This window comes from Stegostoma tigrinum, chromosome 28, assembly GCF_030684315.1.
Source record: "Stegostoma tigrinum isolate sSteTig4 chromosome 28, sSteTig4.hap1, whole genome shotgun sequence".
NCBI lineage: Eukaryota > Metazoa > Chordata > Chondrichthyes > Orectolobiformes > Stegostomatidae > Stegostoma > Stegostoma tigrinum.
In genome coordinates this window covers 31933108-31957559 of record NC_081381.1, presented here as the reverse complement: position 1 = coordinate 31957559, position 24452 = coordinate 31933108, and the positions used below count along the sequence as shown (strand labels likewise).

The 24452-nt window shown below is 37.8% G+C and overlaps 1 protein-coding gene across 7 annotated transcripts in view; it reads right to left on the bottom strand.

Moving 5' to 3' along the window:
- Positions 1–24452, bottom strand: part of spen (spen family transcriptional repressor) — a 97615-nt gene that overhangs the window by 70781 nt on the left and 2382 nt on the right. For 5 of the 7 annotated variants that reach the window (XM_048561148.2, XM_048561151.2, XM_048561150.2 and 2 more), the window contains exons 2-3: positions 5588–5908; positions 2178–2651 (exon numbers count right to left, since the gene is read on the bottom strand). In XM_048561148.2, the coding sequence (XP_048417105.2) occupies positions 2178–2651; positions 5588–5908 (795 nt within the window). Of the gene's footprint in view, positions 1–2177; positions 2652–4230; positions 5557–5587; positions 5909–24452 lie in introns of those variants that run through there. The other 2 variants (XM_048561152.2, XM_059638069.1) reach the window with 2 other exon arrangements.

The window sequence follows — 24452 nt, the reverse complement described above, 5'->3', positions numbered from 1 at the left end:
TTTGCTACGAAACTCCAGCTTTGTAACTGGGGATTCCACAAAAGGTGAGTGATCTACTGCACTCATCCACTTCTAAATTAAAATCAAATCAGTAGTAGTAGTAAGACAAACAGGTTTATCCAAGAATGAATTGCACCCAGAGTGCCTTTTAATAAATTCACATATCATTAACAGCAATTAAAATTGATTAAGCGTGCAAATTTAGGTGATATTGTGGCTGTTTTAAGAATATCATGCAATACCATAGCAGTGACAAGCACCAACTTGGGGAACATTATCCCAGCTTCTAATTGTTTACATGTACAATACCAAAACAGAAACATTGTAACTATTAGGTAAGACTGAATGGGCCGGAGGTCTTTTCTCAAGAAAAGGCTGATGCGTAATCTAACAGAGGTCTTTAAAATTAAGGAATTTATCAGGGTACCTGCAGATGTTTTTAAAATATTAAATACCATTAAATACCTACTAATAAATCTAATGGAAATCCAGGAAACATGTATTTAGGCAAATAACAAATGCAATTAAGATAAAATTAGATAAGAATTAAGAAAGAAGTAAGGTTATGCTGATGTGTTTCAATAAAGGAGGGTGGAAAGAGCACAGACATCAGAGACCTGTTGGGGGCGATGTTGTATGCTGTGAGTGCTATGTAATTCTAAAGCCATTTTTACATAACACATATGCCACTGGAAGAATTAGGTTGAGGTATACATGCTTTACTAACCTCTCTCTCTCTCTCTCTCTCTCTCTCCCCACCCCCGATACAATGTTCCTAATTTTAACTTATTCTATTAGAACCAGAGGAGTCAGAGTAATTACACAAATGAAAGAACTAAAAACATTGTTTCCAAAAATTTAAATGAGTTACGTATGCAACACCGCTATTTCTTCCCAGAGGTGGGTATGCTAATGACTTATTTCTGAATCCTCATCCACAGCAATAGCTTTACTCCAGCATCGAACCAAAGCACCACAATATTTGCCATTTTGGGTTCCTGAATACAAGGGATAAATTAACTTGAAAATATAAAGCTAAGATTAAAGTAGAATATTTAAATATTTGAGCTCATGTGGGATCTGACTCATTCCTGCCATACAATCATATAGGATTAACCAGAATCTAATAGGTTTAATATATTACATACACAATGACACGTAATATTACAAACGTGAATATTTGATTGCCATTGAATGCTTTATTTTAAAAACATTTTTCATGGAAAATTGCAATTTTAAATTGCAACATACTTTGTGATCCTGTCACCTTCCAAAAAGTAAGCTGCTTCACAGTGTAATTTACTATACACTGAATCAACAGTTTTGTGCTACGCATAGCTTATACAATATATAAGAACTGAAGGTTTCTTTCCTACTGCTATCTCTATATTCATTGACAGTTTGTTAAAATTTTATATTAAACAGCACAAGGCACGGAATGCCATACATAACGTTCTTTCCAAAGAGAAAAGTGGTCTATTAGTTTAAAGCAAATTAAGGGAGATGTAGACTTATTTTTCTAAACAGGTACAGCTTGTTGGTAACTGTGATAAGGGCCCACATGCAAGTAATGTTAACTTTATTATTACCAAAATGTTATATGGGGGACATGGTATGTTATAGGAACAAAAAAAAGGAATAGGAATAAACCAATTGGCCCTGCAAATCTGCTTCACCATTCAACATGATCACAATTGGTCATCCTACTCTGTACCCTGTATCCGCTTTGGCCCTATACCCTTAGTTCTTGGGACTCAGGGGATTAATCAAGTCAAATTGCTCTACTTACGAGTAATTCACCCTACTTTTTCAGAAAAAATTATCCTTCCAGCAGCACAATGGTGATTGCTTCTAACTGTTTATGTAAACATTTTTAACATTTTCAGCAGTCACCACTGAAAATTCACATTATAATTAATTGAAATTCCAATAACAGCTATGCATGCATTACTTTGCTTTCACAAGTTTTGTAAAAACAAGCAACATGATTTTCAAACTCTATCAGGATAAAAGGTTAAACAATCATTTGGCAGTAAAAAGAGCTGGCAAAAAGTAACACTTATTTACTAACTTAGAAATTACACCTTTTCCGAGGATTGGTGAAACAATACCCATGTTTCTCTTTGCTCTGACGTCATATGGTGGGAACTATTGGTGTTACATTCCTCTCCACCTACCTGTCACTGCTGGTACTACTGCTGCTGCTGACAGAATCACTGCTTGATGACCTACTCCGCGACCCGCTGCCACTGGGAGAACGCCGTGATCTCGATGCTTGGCTAGATCGCTGTGGGGACTGGTTTCCTGACCGTGAGGAATGTGGGGATCGACTCCTGCTGTGCTGATAGTTTTTTTCCTGTCGTCTCCCCCTTACTTCCCGAGTAACATCTTCCCTGTAGAGATCTCTGTGCACTACACTTGATATTGCAAACTGTTCTCTCCCTCTTTGTTCATAACGTGGATCATGAGTTTCAAATCGAGTTGGACTTCGACTTCTTGACCCATAATAAACTCCATGTTGTATAGTTCTATCTCGAGGATCTCTATAGTAATCCTGTTCGTAATGCCTTGGGCGATCAAACCCTGTCGTTGTACGATCGTGGTGTCCATAGGCACTGTGATCATAAGTACGCTCCCTGTTATCAGAAGCCCTGTGTTTTGGGGATAGGGAGGAAAAATGAAGATCTGTCAAGTGTCAGCAAGCAACCTCAAAAATATAAGCATGTGAATTTTAACTAGAGAGTACAGAAGACAATAAAGAGAACAGAGAATTTAGCAATAGCAATGATAGCAATTCATTAGCATTCTAAAATAATTGGCATCAGGATCCTCTTTTATTTAACTATGTGACTTTTGCATCTGTAAAGTTTCAGTGTTTTCCAATTCCCAGGTGCCAGCAAATAAGTAATATCTGTATCAAAGGCTTTTTGATATTTGCACTGCAAGAATTTTCCTTATCTGTTCCCCCTGATTTATTACTTTAAAATTACACAACTGACTATTGCAAAACTATTTTAAGCTCTTATGTTATCAAATATGGTCGATACACCATATCAACACAAAGGCTCTCATCTCAAACTTGAAAGAAAACCATTCTGTGGCCTGTGTTTAATCAGATACTCACTTTTGGAAGAAAGCAGGAATTAAGCAACAACAGATGTTGTACTGGTTATCCATGTTAGATGGTGGTTCACTTTTGAAAATTTGAAACTGGCTAAATATCTGTTGTGTTGTTCATGGTGTTACAATCACGATACTCACTAGAAGGCGAACCCTTGTCCAAACTTACAAGTGAAGTCTGCACTGCAGAACTTGAAATTTGTACCAAAAATTAAGTGACATTGTTGGTTGCTTATCATTGGCTTATAGAGTGCAAAAATAATCTTAAAAAGCAAACCTGATTCATTGAGATCATAATAGCCAACATTCAGCTTTTAGACTCACATAGAAACACGAAATCCGACTGATTTACTTTGACCTCGATCAAGAAAATTCCTTTCTTTAAAAAAACTGCTTTCTTCCAAAATCCATTCTTTGTAGTTAGTTATTTTCTCACTTATAAATGTAGTTATACTTCAATTTTGTTTAGCCAGATGTATTTCTTAATTATCAGACATTGGAGACATTATTATAGAGCTTGATTAAACTTAGGTGAATAAGTTGCTAAATATTTTACTTCAATATCAATGTGCTACTTATATTTTTAAAAGTTCTTATTTTAATTTCAGGATTTTATATTACTCTGTCCATCCACTTATTATATTTCTTCATTTTCATTCTGCTTATTTTTGCCCCTTGTGATTCTACACTTTTCCTCACATTATTAAAACATCACTAAATTTTAATTAACATTCTACAGATTCAGGAAACATTGAGCAGCCAAGCACTAAACTATGCATAGTGTCACCTTGACTTTAAGCTATAGCTACAGAATTGACCTTACAATATACTGTGGAATTATTTTACACTGACCTTTCAGCAATCAGAAGAAGCAAGCTGATTCGAAAGCGTTATTGCCATCAGCTGACATACAAAAATTACAGACTCCTAATCCACGTAAGACACACACAGACAGGCAGAGGAGCTAATAAAGCTGTAAGTCAGTGAGATTCTATTGACTAAAGTGCAGTTTGATTTTCTAGCAGTACTAATGACTACTGGAGTTAGTGGAAAGGAAGGGTTGACTGGGTTAGGAGAGGGGCTAAGATATACATGGCAGGACATACCAACCTTTTAAGACTGCAGTAAACACGACCTAAATCCCAATTAAATCTAGGGAGAGAAAAGTGTACAAACATTCCCAATTTGGTCCTCTCTTAAAGGGGTAATCCAACTTCGGATAGTGCTAGTGCCGCACTGATTTGGGGAATGTATCAAGAAAACTGAACGCCCAAGAAAGAAACTTCCATTGCCAGTGTTAAGTACATTCGCCTGAAAACAGATAGCTCCCAAAGTTTAAAAGTAAATCCCAAACCCCAAGACCTTTCTGAGATGGCGAAGTGCGTTCAATCTGATCGTGCCGATGGACAGATGTATCCCAATTCCTGAGTCGATATTAAGCAACTATACCCGTCATTCCTAGGGCAAAGTGCTTTCTTCTAGCAGAAGGCATTTATTATCCATTTTCTAGCAGTCAGTAGCCATTCAATTGTTATGAAATCTTTTCACATCTGATCTGAAAGTTAAAATGCAACGTATCCACTAACACTTTTCCCTCGTATGGTAGTCCATTGGTACAATATAGTAGAATCAAGTAGTATGTCAAACACAAACCAGGTAATCCATTCTGACACACAACTACTTAAAGGTTCCATATAATCCCATGTTGAAGAAACTTCTATTCCATTATACGGGGAAAGTGACATTCCAAATGTTTAAAAGTTTCTAATATTTTATCTTTAGCCCATAAATATCCATAAGATCCACTCAGAGAGAAAAAAATAAACAGTACAGATTTGTAGACCCATCATAACTGCATCTGTTACATCCTCATTCTTCAGCTTTCCTTGCATGTATTCCTGTCGCAAATCATTGGCTGTAATATCCTTCCAGGAAACAGTAGATCGCAAGAGTACTCTATCTTCATAGAAATCTTTCATATCCAAAGAATGTGCATCAATACATTTTATTTAAACCAAAGCCAAAATATAATACTGCAGGAAGTCTTCAATACACTTCAGTATTGCCTCAAAAAGTAGGTCTGGTAATCCCATAGCATTCCTCAGGTCAGTTGTACCAGACAATATTATTATAGCCATTCGATCGAAGGGATACATCCAGAGGGAACTGCTTGCAATCCAGGGAGAAAAGGGAAGCATATTACGAGGATTAACACCATATTAAATGACAGAAACCTTCCATCACACTAACCAAACTTATCCCAGGAGTAGTCATCCAGCCACAGCTGCAGAATAGATCCACTGCGAATAGGCCAGAGCTGCTACTGGTTTCAATTCTCTTCCATATCCAACAATGGCACGAATGTACAGAATTCCTCAATAAATCCATCTGGGTAACCTATACATGAGTTGCTGCTTCTCACCATACCATTTATCAAAACCCTGCCTAGAGAAACCTTGGAACTTACCCATCAAGTCTCCGTTCATAACGTCCTTCCCGTCCATGTAGTGATGGTGGTGGTCCATATGTTGGCCCCCCACCACCTCCCCTGAACCCTGAAACCTCTCTAGTACGAGTTCCTATAGGAACGGTATCATCTAATCCCCGAGCAGCACTAGGAATAGTGCCAGGCTCATTGTAATCCGTTCGCAGATCCCTGTCGCCCATTTTGTTGACAGAATTATGTGCTTTTTGCGCACTTTTGATGTCCACAAAATCCACAAAGGCTGCCACTCCACCTTCTGAGCCCCTTTTGGGAAGAATTTTGACACTTTCCACACGGCCATATCTGAAAGAAAATGAAAAGAAAATTAGTGTTATCATATTAAATTTAAATAAGTTCTACTTAACCAGCCAAGGACAACTATAAATAAATATGCTCAGTACAAATCTCCCACGACATGATACAATTGAGGGACTGCATAACAATTTTTATCACTTTGACGCACAAAAACAAATTTCCACACAACTGCAGTGTATTTATAGTAATATGGCTTCCAACAGAAATACCTATTCATTCTAATTTCTAAAAAGTATATTCAATATTACTGAAAAAGCTTCAGCAAATTATGTCCTTTTTCCAGAAATACTAACATGCTCCATGATACCAAATGACCATTTATATCAAATATCATGGATTAAGTACTTCTGTAATTTGCCAAGAGTATCAGATTCTAGGCTGGGTCCATTTCTTTAATTCATAAAGATGTTCTATGCCTAAATCACTAGAAATTAGATCATCGTATTGACTTGTAACATGGTTGCATAAAGGAACATCTGCTATTTTCCATTTAAAAAAGCTATAAATGCTAATTTACATCCTGCTGAGTAGCCCTTGTTTATTTAAATTAATTCACGTATGGATTCTTGTACAAAGTTAGGCCTGGCCAGAAAATTGATAAGAGTACAGGGATACAATACCAAGAAAACATTCACTGAACCAATTGCAGAACATATTCATCATTTTACTTTTTTTGTGTTCTAAATTTTTGAAAAAACTGATTTTTCTCAACATACTAATTTTTTAAAGTAAAGTGTTGCTAAAACGGGGAATAAATATCATTTAATTAATAATTGCAAAAATAAATCAAAACAATCAAAAACAGAAAATCTAAACTTAATTGTCATACATTTTAATTTTTCATCAAAATGCTATTCTTTTTAATCTAAAGCAAAGGTCCATCCTTGATTCCTTCAAATGCAAACTTTGAATTACCATTTTGCATGTTTCAACCATAGCTCTATAATAACATGCTTAGTTGAGGCAGACTGATTTGAGTTCAGCTCTCACTTTAGAGATTTGAGAATAAAATTAACATTCCAATGCAGTGCTCCCTCAGCACTGCACTTTGAAAAGACACCAATTTCAAGATGAGATACTAAACCAAAACCCCACCCGGCTTCTCAAGTGAAATAAAAATTCCCACCATATCATTTGAATTACAGGAGTTCACCCAGTGTTCTGTTGAACTTGCACCCCTCAACTAACATCATTAAAATGGATCATCTGGTCCTTGCTGTTTGTCGGATATTGGCTACCATGCTTCCTACATTACACCCATGACTGTTATTCAAACGTATTTTGTTAACTGTGAACTGCTTTGACTCATCTTCTGATTGTGAAAGTCTCAAGTCTTTTACTTGATTGTTCTCTGATGCATTATTTAAATATGTCTTATTTACAAGTTTGGGCACAAGAGACAGCACAGTGAAGTTTGATTCTATGCTCATCTGATGTCCAAATAGATCACTTCTATATTGATGTCAGTGCACTAGTTCTCAAAACATGAGTCTCATACAATCAGTGGCTACCAAAAGTAAACACACTATATTCGATAAGAACTGGCAAGTTAATTTCACAACTTTTGCTGTTTGTGCTGGATCCATACAACTTTCTACAGCATGGAAATGCTATGTATCAATAAATTAAAAACAGCTGCATATTTCTAGCAGGACTCATTATATTATGATTAGAAACAAACGCCTATGTAATCAATGTCAATCATAATATCAACTACCCCCCACCACCTGAGGGTTTTGTCTGTATATACTGATAACACCACAACTATGTGGCTCAGCAACCAAAACAGCAACTGCCAGGAACCAAGATGGTGCTGCCCATATGATCACACTAATTGCATAGTTTTGTGGCAGAGGAGATGAAACACAAAAAAAGGGACTGGAGAGGAGTCACTGGGGACACAGTTCTTAAAAATGTTACTGTATAAATGGAGGCTACAAATCTATGTCACTTGAAATTATGAGGGACCCCTCCTATTGAAGGGTCTATTGGAGCCCAGTGTTGGGACTCTGAGTGAGGTGGAGTAAACTACCCTCTTAGTTTCCTCCTCAACATTCTCTCTCTCTTTCCTCCATTGCCACTAATCCCCCAATTTCATGTGGTTCATTTCCTGATGCACATAACTGATGCCTTATGCTCTACTGAAAACCTACCTAAATCAGACAAAGATGTGAGGATTCCAGGTTCATGTTTGCACATGAGGCCACAACATTCACATTCAAAGTGTTATAGTCCAAGGTGGGACGTTGCCATCTTGTATTTAATGGGTCATAAAATTATACAAATGATTGGGGTGGTAATATCAGAGGTATGGTTAGTAAATTTGCAAATGATACCAAAATTGGTTACATCAGAGCACAATCGTAAGTACCTTAACTTAAAATGGTAAGGTCCTGGGGCATGTTACTGAACAAATGGACATTAGACTGCAGGTTCATAGCTCCTTCAAAGTGGAAGCACAAGTAGTCGGGACAGTGATGGCGGCATCTGGTTAATTTACCTTTATTAGTCAGCTTTGAGTATAAGAGTTGGAGGTCATGTTGCAGCTGCACACAACATCGGTTAGGCCACATTTGGAATACTGTGTGCAATTCTGGTCTACCTCCCATAGGAAGGATGTTGTGAAACTAGAAAGGGTTCAGAAAACATTTACAACAATGTTATCAGGGTTGGAGGGTTTGAGCTATATGGAGAGGCTGAATACGCTGATGCTACTTTCTCTGGAGCATCAGAGGCTGAGGGGTGACTTTATAGAAGTTTATAAAATCATGAAGGTCATGGATAGGGTAATTAGTCAAGGTCTTTTTCCCAGGGTAGGACAGTCAAAAACTAGAGTAGTAGGTTTAAAGGGGAAAGATTTTAAAAAGGACCCATGGGGCAACTTTTTCCATGCAGTAGGTGGTGCGTGTATGGAATGAGCTGCCAGAGGAAGTGGTGGAGGCTGTTACAATTAAGATATCTGGGTGGGCATATGAATAGGAAGGGTTTAAAGAGATATGGGCCAAATGCTGGCAAATGAAACTAGGTTAATGTAGGATATCTGGTCGGTATAGATGAGTTGGACGGAAGAGTCTGCTTCCATGCTGTACATCTCTATGACTCTAAAGTGCATTCTTTTGTCCATGACCTTGTTTTTGTTTTGAGAGATCACCAGCACCATCTGCACAAATGGTAGGCTATCTTAGTCTGCAATTTTGGCAGTGCCAATCCACAATCTGTTCTTGAAAATCTGAGTATTGCTCACAAGGCTAGCACTTACATTCATCATAATTGTCTTTGATATGACAGTGACAACATGCCCACTTAAACTGCACAGTCCACATGGCAGAGATGCTGCTGTTAGAAACTGAGTTACTGACCTAGCAACTGTTAACAAGGCAATATTACTTCAAGTCAAAATGTTCTCTGGGTGGTGAGGAACTTGCAGATGGGGCTGTTTCCAAGCATCTGCTACCTTTTACTTTGAGGCAGTAGAAGTCATAGGTTAGTAAAATGCTATCAAAAAGGGAACATTGAAAGTTGTTCCAGTACATCTCATACACACAACAACATGGGTTGATAATGGCAAGAGTATATGTTTAATTGGGCTGCTGTTCAGCTTAAGCATTGTTAGACTTGCACTTATCCAGGCAAGTGAAGATTATTCTACCACATTCCTGGTTTATAGATGGAGACACGCTTTAGGGAGTCACCACAGAAGTCCCAGCCTCTGATCTGCTCTTGTAGCTATGGCTCGTGTTGGTACGTTTCAGATCAATGGTAACTCCTCAGGATGTTGATTCAGCAATGGTATGCTATTTAATGGGGTGATGCTTCAGTTTTCTCATGCCACAGATGTTTGTTGTCTGGCACTTGCACGAGGTGAAATGTTATACTTGCCATTTATCAACCCACATGTGTAAATTGTCCCAGTACACTGCACAGGGACATAAAAAGTCTTCAGTATCTGAGGAGTTGTGAATGGTACTGAACAGTACCCAATCATCCAAGTCAAAACAGACTTAGAACCGTGATCTGTATGGCTCGGTTATTTCCTGAGCAGGCAATGGTTATTGTTGTCACCATTTTCAGCATTATGTTTTCAAATGAAGATTACTGTAAATACTTGCAATACCTGTCCAGGTAATCTGTTGCTCTTTCCATTAATGGTGATGCTTTTAAAATCCTGAACTTAATACAAAAACCACTCAACCTCCGGCTAACAGCAGCATTGAAAAATAAATCAGTGGCATGAAACACGTGGCAGGAAACTAAAGTTTAAATAGTTTTTTGCAACACCAGATATAATCTAGTCCTATTTCAACCAGAAATTTTCTAAATACACATCAAGCGCCCCTCCATTAACACCAGATCTATTACGTCACAAGGCACCAAATTCCAAAAGACTGTCTTAAGTTTAACTCCTTCTCCCCAAACAAAACGCAGCATATGCAACAGTCCTGCCCAGGATGTTGCCTGGTATGAAAATTCTCACTCAGGCTGGTTTTGTTTCCTTGGAGCAGAGGAGGCTAGGAGGGTTTTCTGGTTGAGCCATATATGGCACAGTGGTACTCCCGGAGTGACAGGCCTGGGTTCAAGTCCCACCTGCTCCAGAGGTGAGTAATGACATTTCTCTAAACACACAGATAGATCATGAGAATCTGTCCCCTTTAGCAGACGTTTCTAAAACCAGCGAGCATACGTTTAACGTGAGCAGCAAGTGGTTTCGAGGAAATTTGAGAAAATCTTTCATCCGGTGAATGGTAGATATATTCAGGATCTGCCTGAAAGGCTGTTGAAAGCAGTTACTCTTGCAACATTTAAAGAGCATCTGGATGAGTACTTAAAATGCCAGGCATAGCAGGCTGTGGACCAAGGGCAGGAAAATGGGATTAGCGGACTTTGGTATTTGTTCGTTGGAATGAACATGCCGAAGGGCCTGCTTCTATGACCTTATGATTTTGTACACGCTTCCTTCAAGTATCAATTATTTTCTACCTCACCCAGAAATACTAATAATCCTCCCATTCAGGGTGAGTAAAGCACAGCCGAACTGAAAGCTATTTTTGTAACAAAAGTTGCGTAGTGTTATTTCAAACGTTTACAACGAGTGTATGCAACACAAGGCAATATAATGAAGACAACACATTTTAATTAAAATGATCATATTTTCAACATCACTGATCGTGAAAAACGCAAACAGTAATATGCCACCCTTTCACTAACTGCTGGCCGATGTGTTCTATGAACCCAAACGATTACACAGGAACGTTTTAAGGTCCGTGTCACATAAAAAGTCAACCCCGTTCAAACAAGAGGCTAGACTTTTGGGCAAATGACAAGGAATAATAACGCGCTTTCCCTCAACTGAGCTGCACTGGCCACATGGACGAACCTCGTGGCTGCCTCCAAAATCTCTAGTTGCTGCGATCTCGCAGCCGACTGGCGGTGCAATGCTGTAAAATGGCGGGATACAAGACAGGAATCGGACGTGTCCGTGTAATGGCGGGAGATCGACAGTAAAGAAAAAAATATTGCTAATATTGTTCGAGCCGACTATAGCACTGTCCCTAAAGGAAAACGACCTGCCAGATTTAGAATACATGCACAATCCGGTTTTAAAGTGATCTTTTGTTAATACAGCACGATTTTCATTATGTCAAGGTCATAATCCCTGATAGTGTTCTCATTGGATGCAGTCATCTATTAAATTACCTTTTTGAAACTGGGTGGCACGACAGCGATATCACATGATATGCTGGGAGTGTAACAGGATTTCAAGGCGGTATGCCCTAATTTGTAGATTTCTTTGTAACGCAAATAGATATCCACACAGTCGTTCGTTCTCGGTTTCTGAAAGCAGACAAGTGTATAGGTTTCCCACCACTATCAGATAGGACTGTGTTGTGTGATAAAACTCGCATTTATCGAGATTCTTTTTTAATTAATTAGCATTGCATTAGCAAGGAATTGTGCAGCCTTGTTCCTCCTAGGCAAGTCCCCTGAGAGAAGTGAATGCCACACATTTTTTACAAAATATACACACTGCAGAATCGAAACAATTCTCCTTATTGTGCTTGGAACAGCTCTCGCTTTACTACAAATGCTGAACCAAAACCCATTTTAAAACAATCAAGTAGCCCGAACAATTGACTGATCCACATCTGCAACACAAAAAATACCGAAAGTAAATCCTGGACGAGGCATGGTAGAATTTTATTAGTATACTCGAGTCGTATCAAATGTCAACATAGCCGATCCAAATTAACAACAATGGGGGAGGGGAATGACAAAAGGACAATCGCAACAGTCTCTCCATGGCAGCAATTTAATAGCTTTGAAATGTATATATAGGCTGTATAGGGGAGGGGATACGTGGAGGTCTATTTATTACTTCAAAACGATAAACACGATATTTATTTTAAATAAGACGCAGAATTTTAAAAAATCTTGTAATTATCCAGGAGTATAATTTCCTGGCGTAGGGCCACTTAGCCTACAAACACAACCAGTGAGGACGAATGACGTGCAGTTTCTTTTAACTCAAACAAAACAAAAAAATCACTGCACATCAGTACTGTATATAATTTAAGGTTCAAATGTTTACTGCCTTACATTGAAGGGCCAGGAAATATCTTGTTACCAACTAAAAAAAATCTAATTTGGAAAAGAAGATCATCTTTGCATTTTACACACATGCCCCTTCAAAAAAATATTTTTTGTTGTGAACACATTCTTGTCGCTCAAAAGAAGCAATGAAATAAACTATTTAAATCTGGAAAGGTTTTTAAACAAATTATGAATTCCAGAGTATTCTCGGTAAACAATTTGCAAAATCCTTAAGTACACTAACAGCAATATTTACAGAAACAGAAATATTCAATTCTACTAAAGCATAATAATTGCACTAAGGACTGCAACATCTGCATGATGTAACATAAATGTTACCTAAATGCATGATGTTTTGTTTAGTATTCAGTTTACAGCATTTATCTAATTTGAGTTAACACTTATCTCTCCAAGATAACCCTTAAAAACACATCTGAGTCAGAACATCACACAAACATTCGACATCCATGAAAGTGCCTAAACCTCACCGTGTTGTCAAAAAGGCAAAATGGAGTAACAGCAACAATAACTGATTATTGTCAATGACAGGAAAAGTAACGGAATCACTTCTCAAAAGATGCAACAGAAAGAAATCTAACTAGCTTTGTAAATACTGTGTGCTGGGGGAGGGAGAGGGGATGTCCATTGTTCACCAATTGTAAAGCAACAAATAGACAAAAATAATGCAGTGGATTTGCCATACATGGACTTTAAAATGTCTAAGATCATAGAATGTGGTGTCAAGGTACAAACATCAGAATTAATAGCATATGGCAAGAACATTGAAAATATAATGTATAACGTCACTCAGACTCGTGAGAAACAAAGTTTAGTATAACGAGAATGTGTCTTTTAATGCATGATGTCAGTGTGGCATTATCATGTTCATCAATCACATGCTATTGAGACTGAGGAGTAAATAAAGTAAACTGTGTTAGAGTTTAGAGTAAAAAGAACTGCAGATGCTGTAAATTAGGAGCAAAAACAAATTTGCTGGAAAAGCTCAGCAGGTCTGGCAGCATCTGTGAAGGAAAAAACAGAGCTAACATTTCAGACCTGAAACATAAAGTCTGTTTTTTCCTTCACAGATGCTGCCAGACCTGCTGAGCGTCCAGCAACTTTGTTTTTGTTAGAGCTTAGAGTAGTTTGTAAATAAAATAATTTGACGGACATCCCCTCTCCCTCCCCGAGCACACAGTATTTACAAAGCTAGTCAACTACCATCTTTCTCAGGTGAAAGAGCTCAATCACATTTTCCAGCCATGTTAATTACACCTGACTGCACAACATTGCTGAAGGCTAATCAGAGACTGCAAATTTGCAACAAGATCCAAACTTAACCAGCATTTTTCTATTGCTTAACAACCTCAGGTTATTTCAGACTGGCCACATTCATTTTGCTGTTGATAAATCAAATTTTTGTAATGGTTATGTATACATCTGTAATAAATTAAACATCTTGCATTTATGTTCATGTCCTGCAAACTTTTCTCCTTACATTGTTAAACAGTGACTACTCGTCACTAGTATTTAATTGGGTGTGACGGGATGTTGGGGTGGTGAAGGAAGCTATACAAACAAATTTCATGTTTCATTATAAATGTCGGTATAAGAATGTATAATATAAACAGTTTCTGTAAAATTGCTCCATAATTAGATCTTATCAGGGCAGCATTATTCAATATTCAAATAATTAATGATTTCAAAACTCCAAAAATACTGCACCAGTAGGTGGGGCTGTCAACGCAGCATTATTCAACACATCAACATTGATGGGAACTGGCTTAAGTTACGTAATAACCCAAGGTTGCAGGCATTTCAGAGATCATCAGAAGGACTGTGTTCTAATATCCAGAAGTGTTACTTTTCGTGGATAAAATATCCTTAAAGTCAAATGCAGAAACTCTTTTCAAAAATAACAAAAAAAAAGACAAAATCGGTTGCCAGAAAACAACAAACAGAACTGTTGAACAAATTGCCTTTTGAGGCAGTGATCAGAATGGAACATGAAACTGGAAGAGTTCCTAGCAAAGAAAACTCTGACTGATGAGGTTCTTGTGGTGCAATAGTAATGCCCATGCCAGAAGGCCCAGGTTCAAGTCCCACCTGCTCCATTTCTGAACAGGTTAATTAGGGAAAAAGAACTGTTTAACGTGAAAGACAGCACAGTAAAAAAGAGGCCGAATGAAACTGCAGACTCATAGTCATGCAGTGTGTGATGAGCATCAGGGCCCTCACACCTCTACGAGAAAATGGACCCTTCTTTGGCCTCCTCCCCCATCCCTGCTAAACAAATGATCAGATTGCCCTATTATACTAAAGGCAAACTCACCCTTCATTCACTAGTAGCGTTTTTTTAAAATCTGATTTACTTTATTTTGCCTGAATTGATATTGTCTGGTACTTCCACTGAGGTGTAGACAGATGTTAATCAATTTGTAACTATATTTTATCCTTCCAAGTTGAACATCGCCACTCAGCTAATCATTGTCCCTATTTCAATATCAAGTTGAACTCTAACTTGTTGAAATTTCCAGTATTTCTAAAGGAGTGCCAAATATGTAGTGTGAAAACTCTAGATTGCGCGTCTCAGCTGAGTATCCAATCACGACCAATATATAATTCTGTCCCAACTACATGTTCACATGCAAATAATTTCTAGTTGATAGTTACCGAGTAATCAAAATGTAACCGATTTTCCCATTTAGTCTGGTCAGAGATCAATTGTGGCACACAAACCGTTGCTTGGTTGGGAGTAACTAATTAATCAGATGAGAAAATATCCACGTGTTTGGTTACACCTTGTCTTCATCAACCGAACTATCACAGGAACTACTTAGCATTTTTAGATGGCCTAAAGGTTGTGAAAACTTGCATCATAATTGTAACAGAGCAAACATACAACAAACTAGACAGCACAACAATAAACAAAGCATCGAACGCATGATTCTCAAAACATATTCTGGAACTTTATACAGCCTCACTAACAATAACCTCAATACTATTAGGAATTATACACCATGAAACTTGATTGCTTTTCATAAAATGAACTCCTATAATTATTAAATAAAGTATTTTCCATTTAGATTATTATTTTTACCAAATTTATACATCAAGATTGTCTAAAGTTATATATTAGAATTGTTTTGTGTTGTGACAAATTTATCACGAGAGTGACACAAAGTTCCAGAGATTCACCAAGAAAGAACCAAAAGAACTGAGGATGCTGTAAATCAGGAGCAAAGACAAAGTTGCTGGAAAAGCTCAGCAGGTCTGGCAGCATCTGTGGAGGAGAAAACAGAGTTAACGTTTCAGGTCCGGTGAACCTTCCTCAGAATAGGTAGGATCACTGGACCCGAAACATTAACTTTGTTTTCTCTTTCATAAATGTTGCCAGGCCTGCTGAGCTTTTCCAGCAGCTTTGTTTTTGTTCCACAGATTCACCACCCTCTATCTGAAGAAATTCTTCCCATCTGAATTCTGAAAGGCAGTCTTTTCACTCTGAAGCTGTGCCCTCGAGTCCTAGTCTCTCCGACCAGTGGAAACATCATCTCCATATGCACTCTATCCAGGCGTCTCGTCATTCCTTAAGTTTCAATCAAATACCCCTTCATCCTTCTAAATTCCGTCGAGTACAGACCCAAAGTCTTCAAACACTCCTCATATGACAAGTCCTTCATCCCCACAGCCATTCTTGTAAATCTTCTCTGAACTCCCTCCAATATCAGACCATCCTTCCTTAGATACAGGGTCCAGAACTCGTCACAATGTTCCAAATGTGGTCTGACCAGAACCTTATGCAGTCTCAGCAGCATATCCTAGCTCTAATATTCTAACCCTCTTGAAATGAATGCTAACATTGTATTTGCATTCCTTAACTAGCATCTTACTCTTAATAGAATCCCAAACTAGGGCTCCTAAGTCCCCTCTGCACTTCAGATTTCCGAAGCCTTTCATCATTTAAAAAATAGTTTATGCCAATGTTCTTTCCAAAGGACATAGCCTCATTTTCCCACACCGTATTCCATCTTCCATTTATTTGCCCACTGTCCTGGCTTGCACACGTCCTCCTCCAACTTCCCCACTTTCTCAACACTACCTATTCCTTCACCTTAAACTATTTAGCATTTCCTGTTTTCAAACTTAGCGACAATGCTCTCGGTTTCTTTGTCCAGATCATTAATGTATAACATGAATAGCTGCGGACCAAATATTGACATCCACAAAACTACACTAGTCACCGGCTGCAATCCTGACAAAGACACCTTCAATCCCTCTCTCTGCCTTACGCCAGTCAGCCAATCCTCTATATATGCCAGTATCTTGCCCTTAACATCATGGGCTCTTATCTTACTTAGCAGGTTGCTGTGCAGCACCTTGTCAAAGGCCTTCTACAATTCTAAATAGATCATGTCCCCCGGTTCTCCTTTGTCTAACTTGCTCATTCCCTTGCCAAATTTTTCTAACAGGTTCGACAGGCGTGACTTTGCCTAGATGAAAAAGGTTGAAGCCTCTACTATTGCTATCCGTCACTCGAGACTTCTTCATGCACAGAATTCTACACTACAAGATTAGTTCAGAGGTTGGGTATTCAATGACAAATATCACACCTCCCAACTTCCCAAAGCATTTCCATAATTTATAAAGTACAAGCCTGAGTTCAGCTCCAACTACAATCAGGAAATTCAACACTACCCAGGACAAAGTGGCCTGCTTAACTGACAGGCTATCCACCACTTTAAGCATTCAGTCCTGCCCAGCAGTGTTCAACTTGACTATAGTTGAAACTATTTACAACACGTACTACTACAACTCACCGAGTTTCTTCAACATCGTCTAAATCTCTGATGTTTGCTTCCTAGGAAAAAAAAGGGTACCACGCATCACTTCGAAGTTCTCCTTCAGGCCACAAACTCACTCAACTTGGACTTGCACTATATTGCTGTTTGTTGAAACAAGCATTCTATAGTAGTGTGAAAAAGTGATTCACTATTAAAACAAATCCTCTCAGGAAAATTTAGGATGAGTATTAAGTTCTGATCTTGCAGTGACACCCACATCATATTACTTGAAATTGCTCAAGGTTCAAACTGATAGAAGTGTGCAAAGATTTGAGAAACATAGATCACATGAAACTAATCCATTTCAACATGGAGCTGATATGTAGCATGATAGGAAAGTAGAGATGTCTTCTCATCAAATTCTGTAAGCCATTTTAGAAATATCTACATGAGAAATTATCAAATTTACATCTGATTGGGATATTGTTTGCAAGAAAAAGGGTGACAAGGAATTGGTTGAGTTGCAAATCATGACAAATAGCATTCCCTCAGAACTGTACTGGAGCCTCAACTTTTCAATGAATAACTTAATGACCTGAACAAAGGTATAGGGGATTGCCTTTACAAGTTTGAAAATTAGTTGAAGTCAGGAGCCACATTAAGTTTACATTGGTGGGAGCAGGTAGTCACAATGGCTAGGGGTGACCAAGACGGTAAAAATCACAACAGGCTGAATTCTCCCTATTAAACTCATTCACACATGATCTGAGAAAAACCAGTCATTAGTATTTTCTTAATCATGACAGACCAATTGTGGAAAGACAATGGAGCTTAGATATCCTGGTGCATATGCTGCTAAAAACTGATGCCAGGGTACAAAACTGTAATCAAAAAGACTAATGGAATGCCAAGCTTTATCTCTAAAGGTGTGAAAGTCAGGAAGTGATGACTCACTTGCAGAGTGCAAATCATGGTCCAATTAGAGCATTTGACAGTGGAAGAGATATGATGCAACAACTCATTTAGGTAAAACATTCCACAGCACTTCATAGGAGTATTAAAAAATAAAATGTGATATTCAGCCACATAAAATGATTTATGGCAGGTGACCAAAAGCATGAACAAAGGTGTGAGCTTCAAGGAAGACCTAAAATTTCGAACAGTATAGACAGATGGGTTCGGGTCTTGGTAGCTGATGGCAAGGTTCCCCTACATTGCAGCAATGAATTAGTCACAAATTCACCAGAATGAGCCCACTGACTAAAGTGCTAAAATCTGATTATAGATGCTATAAACCTGGATTATGTTCCCTTGAATTCAGAAGCATGCTGAACAATATTGCAGAGATGTTTAAACTGGTCAAGCAACTCAGCATGGTAGATACAGTTACCTGAACAAGGAGACTGAATCACAGAATAGTTATAGTGCAGAAAATGGCTTTTCAGCTCCTTCTGTCCATGTCAGTTCCCTGCAAGACCAATTTAGCCAGCACTACTGCCCTGACCTTTCCCCAAGGTCATGCAAATTCCCTCACTTTAGGTGCTTATCCAATTCCCTTTTGTAAGCCACAACCAAATCAGTCTCACAGGTCCCACATTCCAGATTCTAACTCAACAGTGCATGCTGAGAATGATTAGGTCAAAGATTAGAAGATAGATATTCATCATTGTTCCTAATGCTTAGCCTAATCAATTATTGTTATTGTATTAAATCCCACTGAATCAAGTTCTCAGACAATTTAATAACCACAGGAACTGTAACAATTAAAACTCGTATGTGAGCTAGTGGGCACAATCAGATTACCACAATCAGCAGAAAACAACCATTTGTGACTGCTGGGAATTGCTTAATACATCAAATACTAAACATTGCCAGAGTTAGAGATCATCTTTTTCAGGATATATGGACATCTTATTTAAAGTGCAGCTATTAGCAATTTAGGTTTAATACCCAAAATAATCACGATTTTTAAAATAGTTACCATAGAAAATGATCACCACGAAACAAATTAAATCCTTAAATTCAAACCAGATTTATTTTCCATATCTACACTTTTGTCTACTTTCAAAATATTAAAATAGTGTTTCTCATTTGAATGCATGACAGTGAGAATACTTAGCAAGTGCATATTGAATGCATTTATTATACAAGCCGACCCAACATCAAAACAAATTCATGACTTTATTGTTCAACCTATCATTAGATAAGTAATGTATCCAACATCGATAATTTAGACATTCTATAAAAAGCAACAGTACTTTAGTAATAAAACCAGCTCAGTCTGATTTGATCATGGAACTCATAGAAATTTGTTTTAAATCAAACTGTATTTCTAAGAGAATCACATCTGCAAAATATACAAAAGGACAAATGAATAATTTCAAAATAATCTTTCAATATGCATTACAAGCCAATGTAACATTTTCAGCTCCGAGTTGAAACCAGCAATTTATCAATCCCAGTTCTACAATTAATGTGCAATAACAATAGGAATACATGATAAATAGGCTGATTGATAGCAAGAGTTGTTGATTAAAAGAAACATGATTTGTATCAACTTACATTCCAGCCTCTTATATACCCTCAATTTTAATTGCTCCACCTACAATCATGCCTTCAGTTATCTACTTACAGATACTTCTCTAGCTCCCGTTTCATCTCAAACACCTCTATTTCTTCATGTATTTGATCACAGATCCCAACCTCTCATTAAGTAGTCCAGTATAAAACTTTGTTTGAGATGCTCATCTTAAAACATTTTATTTTCCAAGAAATACAAGTTGTAGCATTTCACCCATTGCTTCACTGCAATGGGATACTGGACATATCTACACTTATCAGGCTCTTTGCCATCAATAACAAAAGGTTATAGTTTTAGGATAAGAAGTAGCAGATTTGAAAGAGATGAAGAGGAATTACTTCTGTCAAAGGGGGCAAGAACCCATGGATCACCCAACCCTAAAGTGCCATGGACATCGAGACCAGAATAAATTTAAGGGGCAGATAGATAGATTTTTAATTAGCAATGAATTAAAGGGCTATGAGAAACACCCAAGAAAGTGGTATTATGGCCAAAATGAAATCACTCATGACTGTATTAAATGGTAGAGCATACTGGAGGGTTGAACTACCTATTCCTGATGTTCTGAGTGATGACATTTTCTTATTCAGATTTCAAATAAGTTTGGGAGACATCTGTCAAAAGAATCTGGTCACACAAAAGTAATTACTTAGTCCTCCTTCAAAATAATAAACACTGCCTAACATAAAATTCAGCCTAAAAATCCCAAGTTCAGTCCATGGTTGGTGTTAATCACAGTCTGGTGGAACAGTGGTCTCATTACATCAGAGTTAGGGTGATAGATTTAGGGATGTAAAGGGAAAGAAAGTGAAATTGCCAGGATTCCCTGTTCTAATTGCTACAGACTCCACCCAGCTGAAAAGAGAGAGTATGTGCGCGCATGTGTTTGTTTGTTTTCACAGACAAGGAAGGGCAGGCCTTGACTACTTTGTAATGTCTTCCAAAATAAAATGAACAGTCCTAAAAAAGCTTCATGCCTAGGCTCAAAAGTTAACAATGTCCAACTTTGATGAGGTTGCTTAATCTATCTTCGCAAGAAAAAGGCTACATAAAGCAATGGGGTAAAATTTCTGATCAAACTTTTGATTATACATACTAATATCTAAACTAGTCAGAGTTCTTTCTGATCCTTTGTTAATTAGGGAAAGTCATTTTAGGACACAAAATTAAAGCGTATAAAATCATAATAATATTCCTTGAAGATTAAATGTAACAAATACTTGTAGCGCTCCCTTAATTCTAGCTAGCTAAAACACAAGTTACATAACCTGAAGTTTTTAAAAAATATTTTTAGCCACAAAACAGCTACAAATATTTTTCACCTCTTATAGTAGGTTGTTTTGGAAATCATAAACAAGTACTTCCTCTCTCTGAACTGATTGGAGGCCCCTACATACCTTCCCAGTGAAGCAGTGATTCACCTGCAGTTCACTCAATATAGTCTACAATATTTGCTGTTCAGAACATGGTCTCTACATTGGACAGATGAAACACAGACTGGGCAATCACTTTGCAGAACACCTAAGTTCTGTCCGCAAAAGTGATCCTGAACTTCTTGTTGCCTGTCACTTCGACACACCCATTTTTCCCTAACCAACATCTGTCTAGGGCTTGCTGCAGTGCTCCAGCAAAGCTGGAAAGACAGCAGCTCATTTTCCACTTGGGGGCCATGCAGCCATCAGGACTCAATATCTAGTTTAATAATTTTAGGGCCCAAGTATCTCTTCCAGGCCTCTACCCCAATCCCCAAACAGAAGACTCTGTCATCACATTGGCTTCTAACCATCCCATTGTCGGCTACTAATAGTCCCAATTAGCAGACACTGATTCAGCCAAGCTGACCTCTATCAGTTTCTTTATCTGTCCAAATATTGTTGTCTCTCTCTGAAGGCTTCATCTCCACCTATCGTTTACTCCTCCCCTCCAACCCAACCTCATCTTCAACATATATACCAAACTTTACCTTTGGTTTACTCTGGATGTTCTACTTCATAGTCAAGAAATTACTATTAAAGTGCAGATATTATTGCAAGGTAAAATCTTTACACAATAAGCTACTGCAAGCAATCTCATAAAGGACCAACTAATCAGTTTGCTAATATTGGTCATATTTACAAGAAAACCTTTGGCTTTATTTTCCAAAAATTGACTGGCTTAATGTGTCAAAATGTAGTAGCAACCTACCATGAATAGCCATTTGAGGTGCTGACCCAAGTTACCGTGTAATGTTCTATAAATGGGGCTTCAATTCATTGACGTTCTGACTCAGCTCTTGGTGCTAAACCTTAAGAGAGGGACTTTGACGCTCAGGGCTGCGATCCAATGTAAATCACAACAAATTTTGAAATGTCTGAATTTTTCCTTATTGAAATTCAATTAATTCAATTTAAACACTAGTGATACTCTTGGAGACAGCAGGAACTGCAGATGCTGGAGAATCTGAGATAACAAGGTGTAGAACTAGATGAACACAGTAGGCCAAACAGCACCAGAGGAGCAGGAAGGCTTAGGTTTGGGGCCTAGAACCTTCTTCAGAAATCAATATCAGTGATACTCTTGTATTCTGCTGGGAGCTATTTCCCTTATACGTGAAACCGCAACTGTCATTCAGACATGGCAGCCGGCACTTTCGTTGCGTATTATGCCATGAACCACAACTAGTGGTTTGGAGACAGCACATTTGGACAAAAGGATCAGGGTTCATTATTCATTTGGTATCTGTTAGTTATGCAATGCCAAAGCCAAATCTTTTTATTTCACTACCCTATGAATAGTTTATTTGATTGTTACACAACAGAAATATATGCAGGGATTGTAAGTGTGTATGAGATGACAGCAGAAGCCAAATGAATTTTTGTTTATTCACATCTGGAAACCAAATGTTGTTAACGAACACTCTGAAGAAGTTAATGGCTGCTACCACAGAGGTGGAAAGCATCCAATTTGAATCTGGCTTTAAATTCAATCGGGGGTGGCTACACAGATGAAAGACAGAAGTATCATTACACAATAACGAAACTACTTTCATAATCTATTTATGAATGCCATTGTGTGACATTGCTTTGTTCACAAAACTAGATCTCTGAAAGTTAGTCCCAATAACAATTAAACAGAGTGAATAACTTTCTTGGGGTGGGGAGAGGAGAAAGGAAGGGAAGCCAAATGGTTTCTTAGCTTTTGTTGCAAATGGGTATGCAGAAGATTTGACAGCTGGATTCTCAGTGCTATTTGTATCAACCTGATATGATTCCATCTTGAAACTGAGATCAATTTAGCATGCAAACTTTGATTTACTGATGTCAAGTAAGGCATATTTCTGGTCCAATCTACTTTGCCTTTACCAGTGTAAACCATTAGAGTTAATAACAGACAGACAATCCATTTCCTAAAAGCAACTCTTTTTCTTTTGGTGGGAAAGAAATGTATCAAAACTTCTTAGAAGATAATTTTATAAGTTAAAAGGCTGGGCTATCTAGTATCACTTATTACACAATCTGTTTTGCTGGAGTGCAATGTTACCAAAATTCATACCTTGACTGTGAAATAGCATTTTCTATGACAATGAACTAGCAACATTTTTTCTGTAGAGTTTGCAAGTCTCTTAACTTGGAACGATTCCTCTCCCTAGACTGCTAGGTCAATCGGCTCATGTTTAACTATCTTCATCTTAGCAAGCTTACTCAGCAAACTAAAATACAGGCCACAGGGAAGGCACACCCTACCCACAGCCTTCAACTACTGTTTCCATACAGAAAAATGACAATGCTACTTCAGCAAGTAAATTTAAGTGATGCTAAACACCTTATTTCACCTTCCGGAATCTAACTCTTGCTGCTGACATTGCCCATCCTAACAAAATGCACAATTACAGTGCCCTAACTCTGGCCAAAATAAACGTGCTAGGAATAAAAAGACACCCTATTGAGATCTGACTTATGCCAAATGATTTCCTAACAAGTCCCCGTCATGTTACAGAATAGGCAACCTAATATGCAATGAAAAGTACTAAATATATTCAATGTTGTTGTATCAGATGAATTGGCTGTTAAAGTATGACTTCACAAGCTATCTAGTTTATTTGTTGTACCTGAAAGAAAACTCCAATGTTCCAGATCATTTCTAGCTGAAACCTACTGCACCCTCCCCTTCGCGTTTTCCTCTTGTTCGCTTGTGGGGGAGGGGTGGGAACTGGTTTATTTGCATTTCAAACTGGTATAACAGAAATACAGTCTTCTTCTATAATTAAACATAGCAATAGACGCTAGAGAATCTATCAACCGCAAATCACTCTCAATAATTTTTGTAACCACTGCAGCATTGCTAAAAATATCTTAAAATGGTTTTAATAGCAGTATTTTTCCAAATCACCATAATCCTTTTTTAAAAACAAGCTCAGTGTAAACCTATTTCCTGTATGTCATAGGATAATGTGTTTCTGCTTCCCCCTCCCACCACTTTTATATGGTTGGATTAGGGAACAAAAAAATCTCTCAGCATATCTAGACATGACCTTGCCTTTTTCATTAACAATTGGAATAAAATTACCACTGTGTTATTTGAATATATCAACGTTATCTAAATG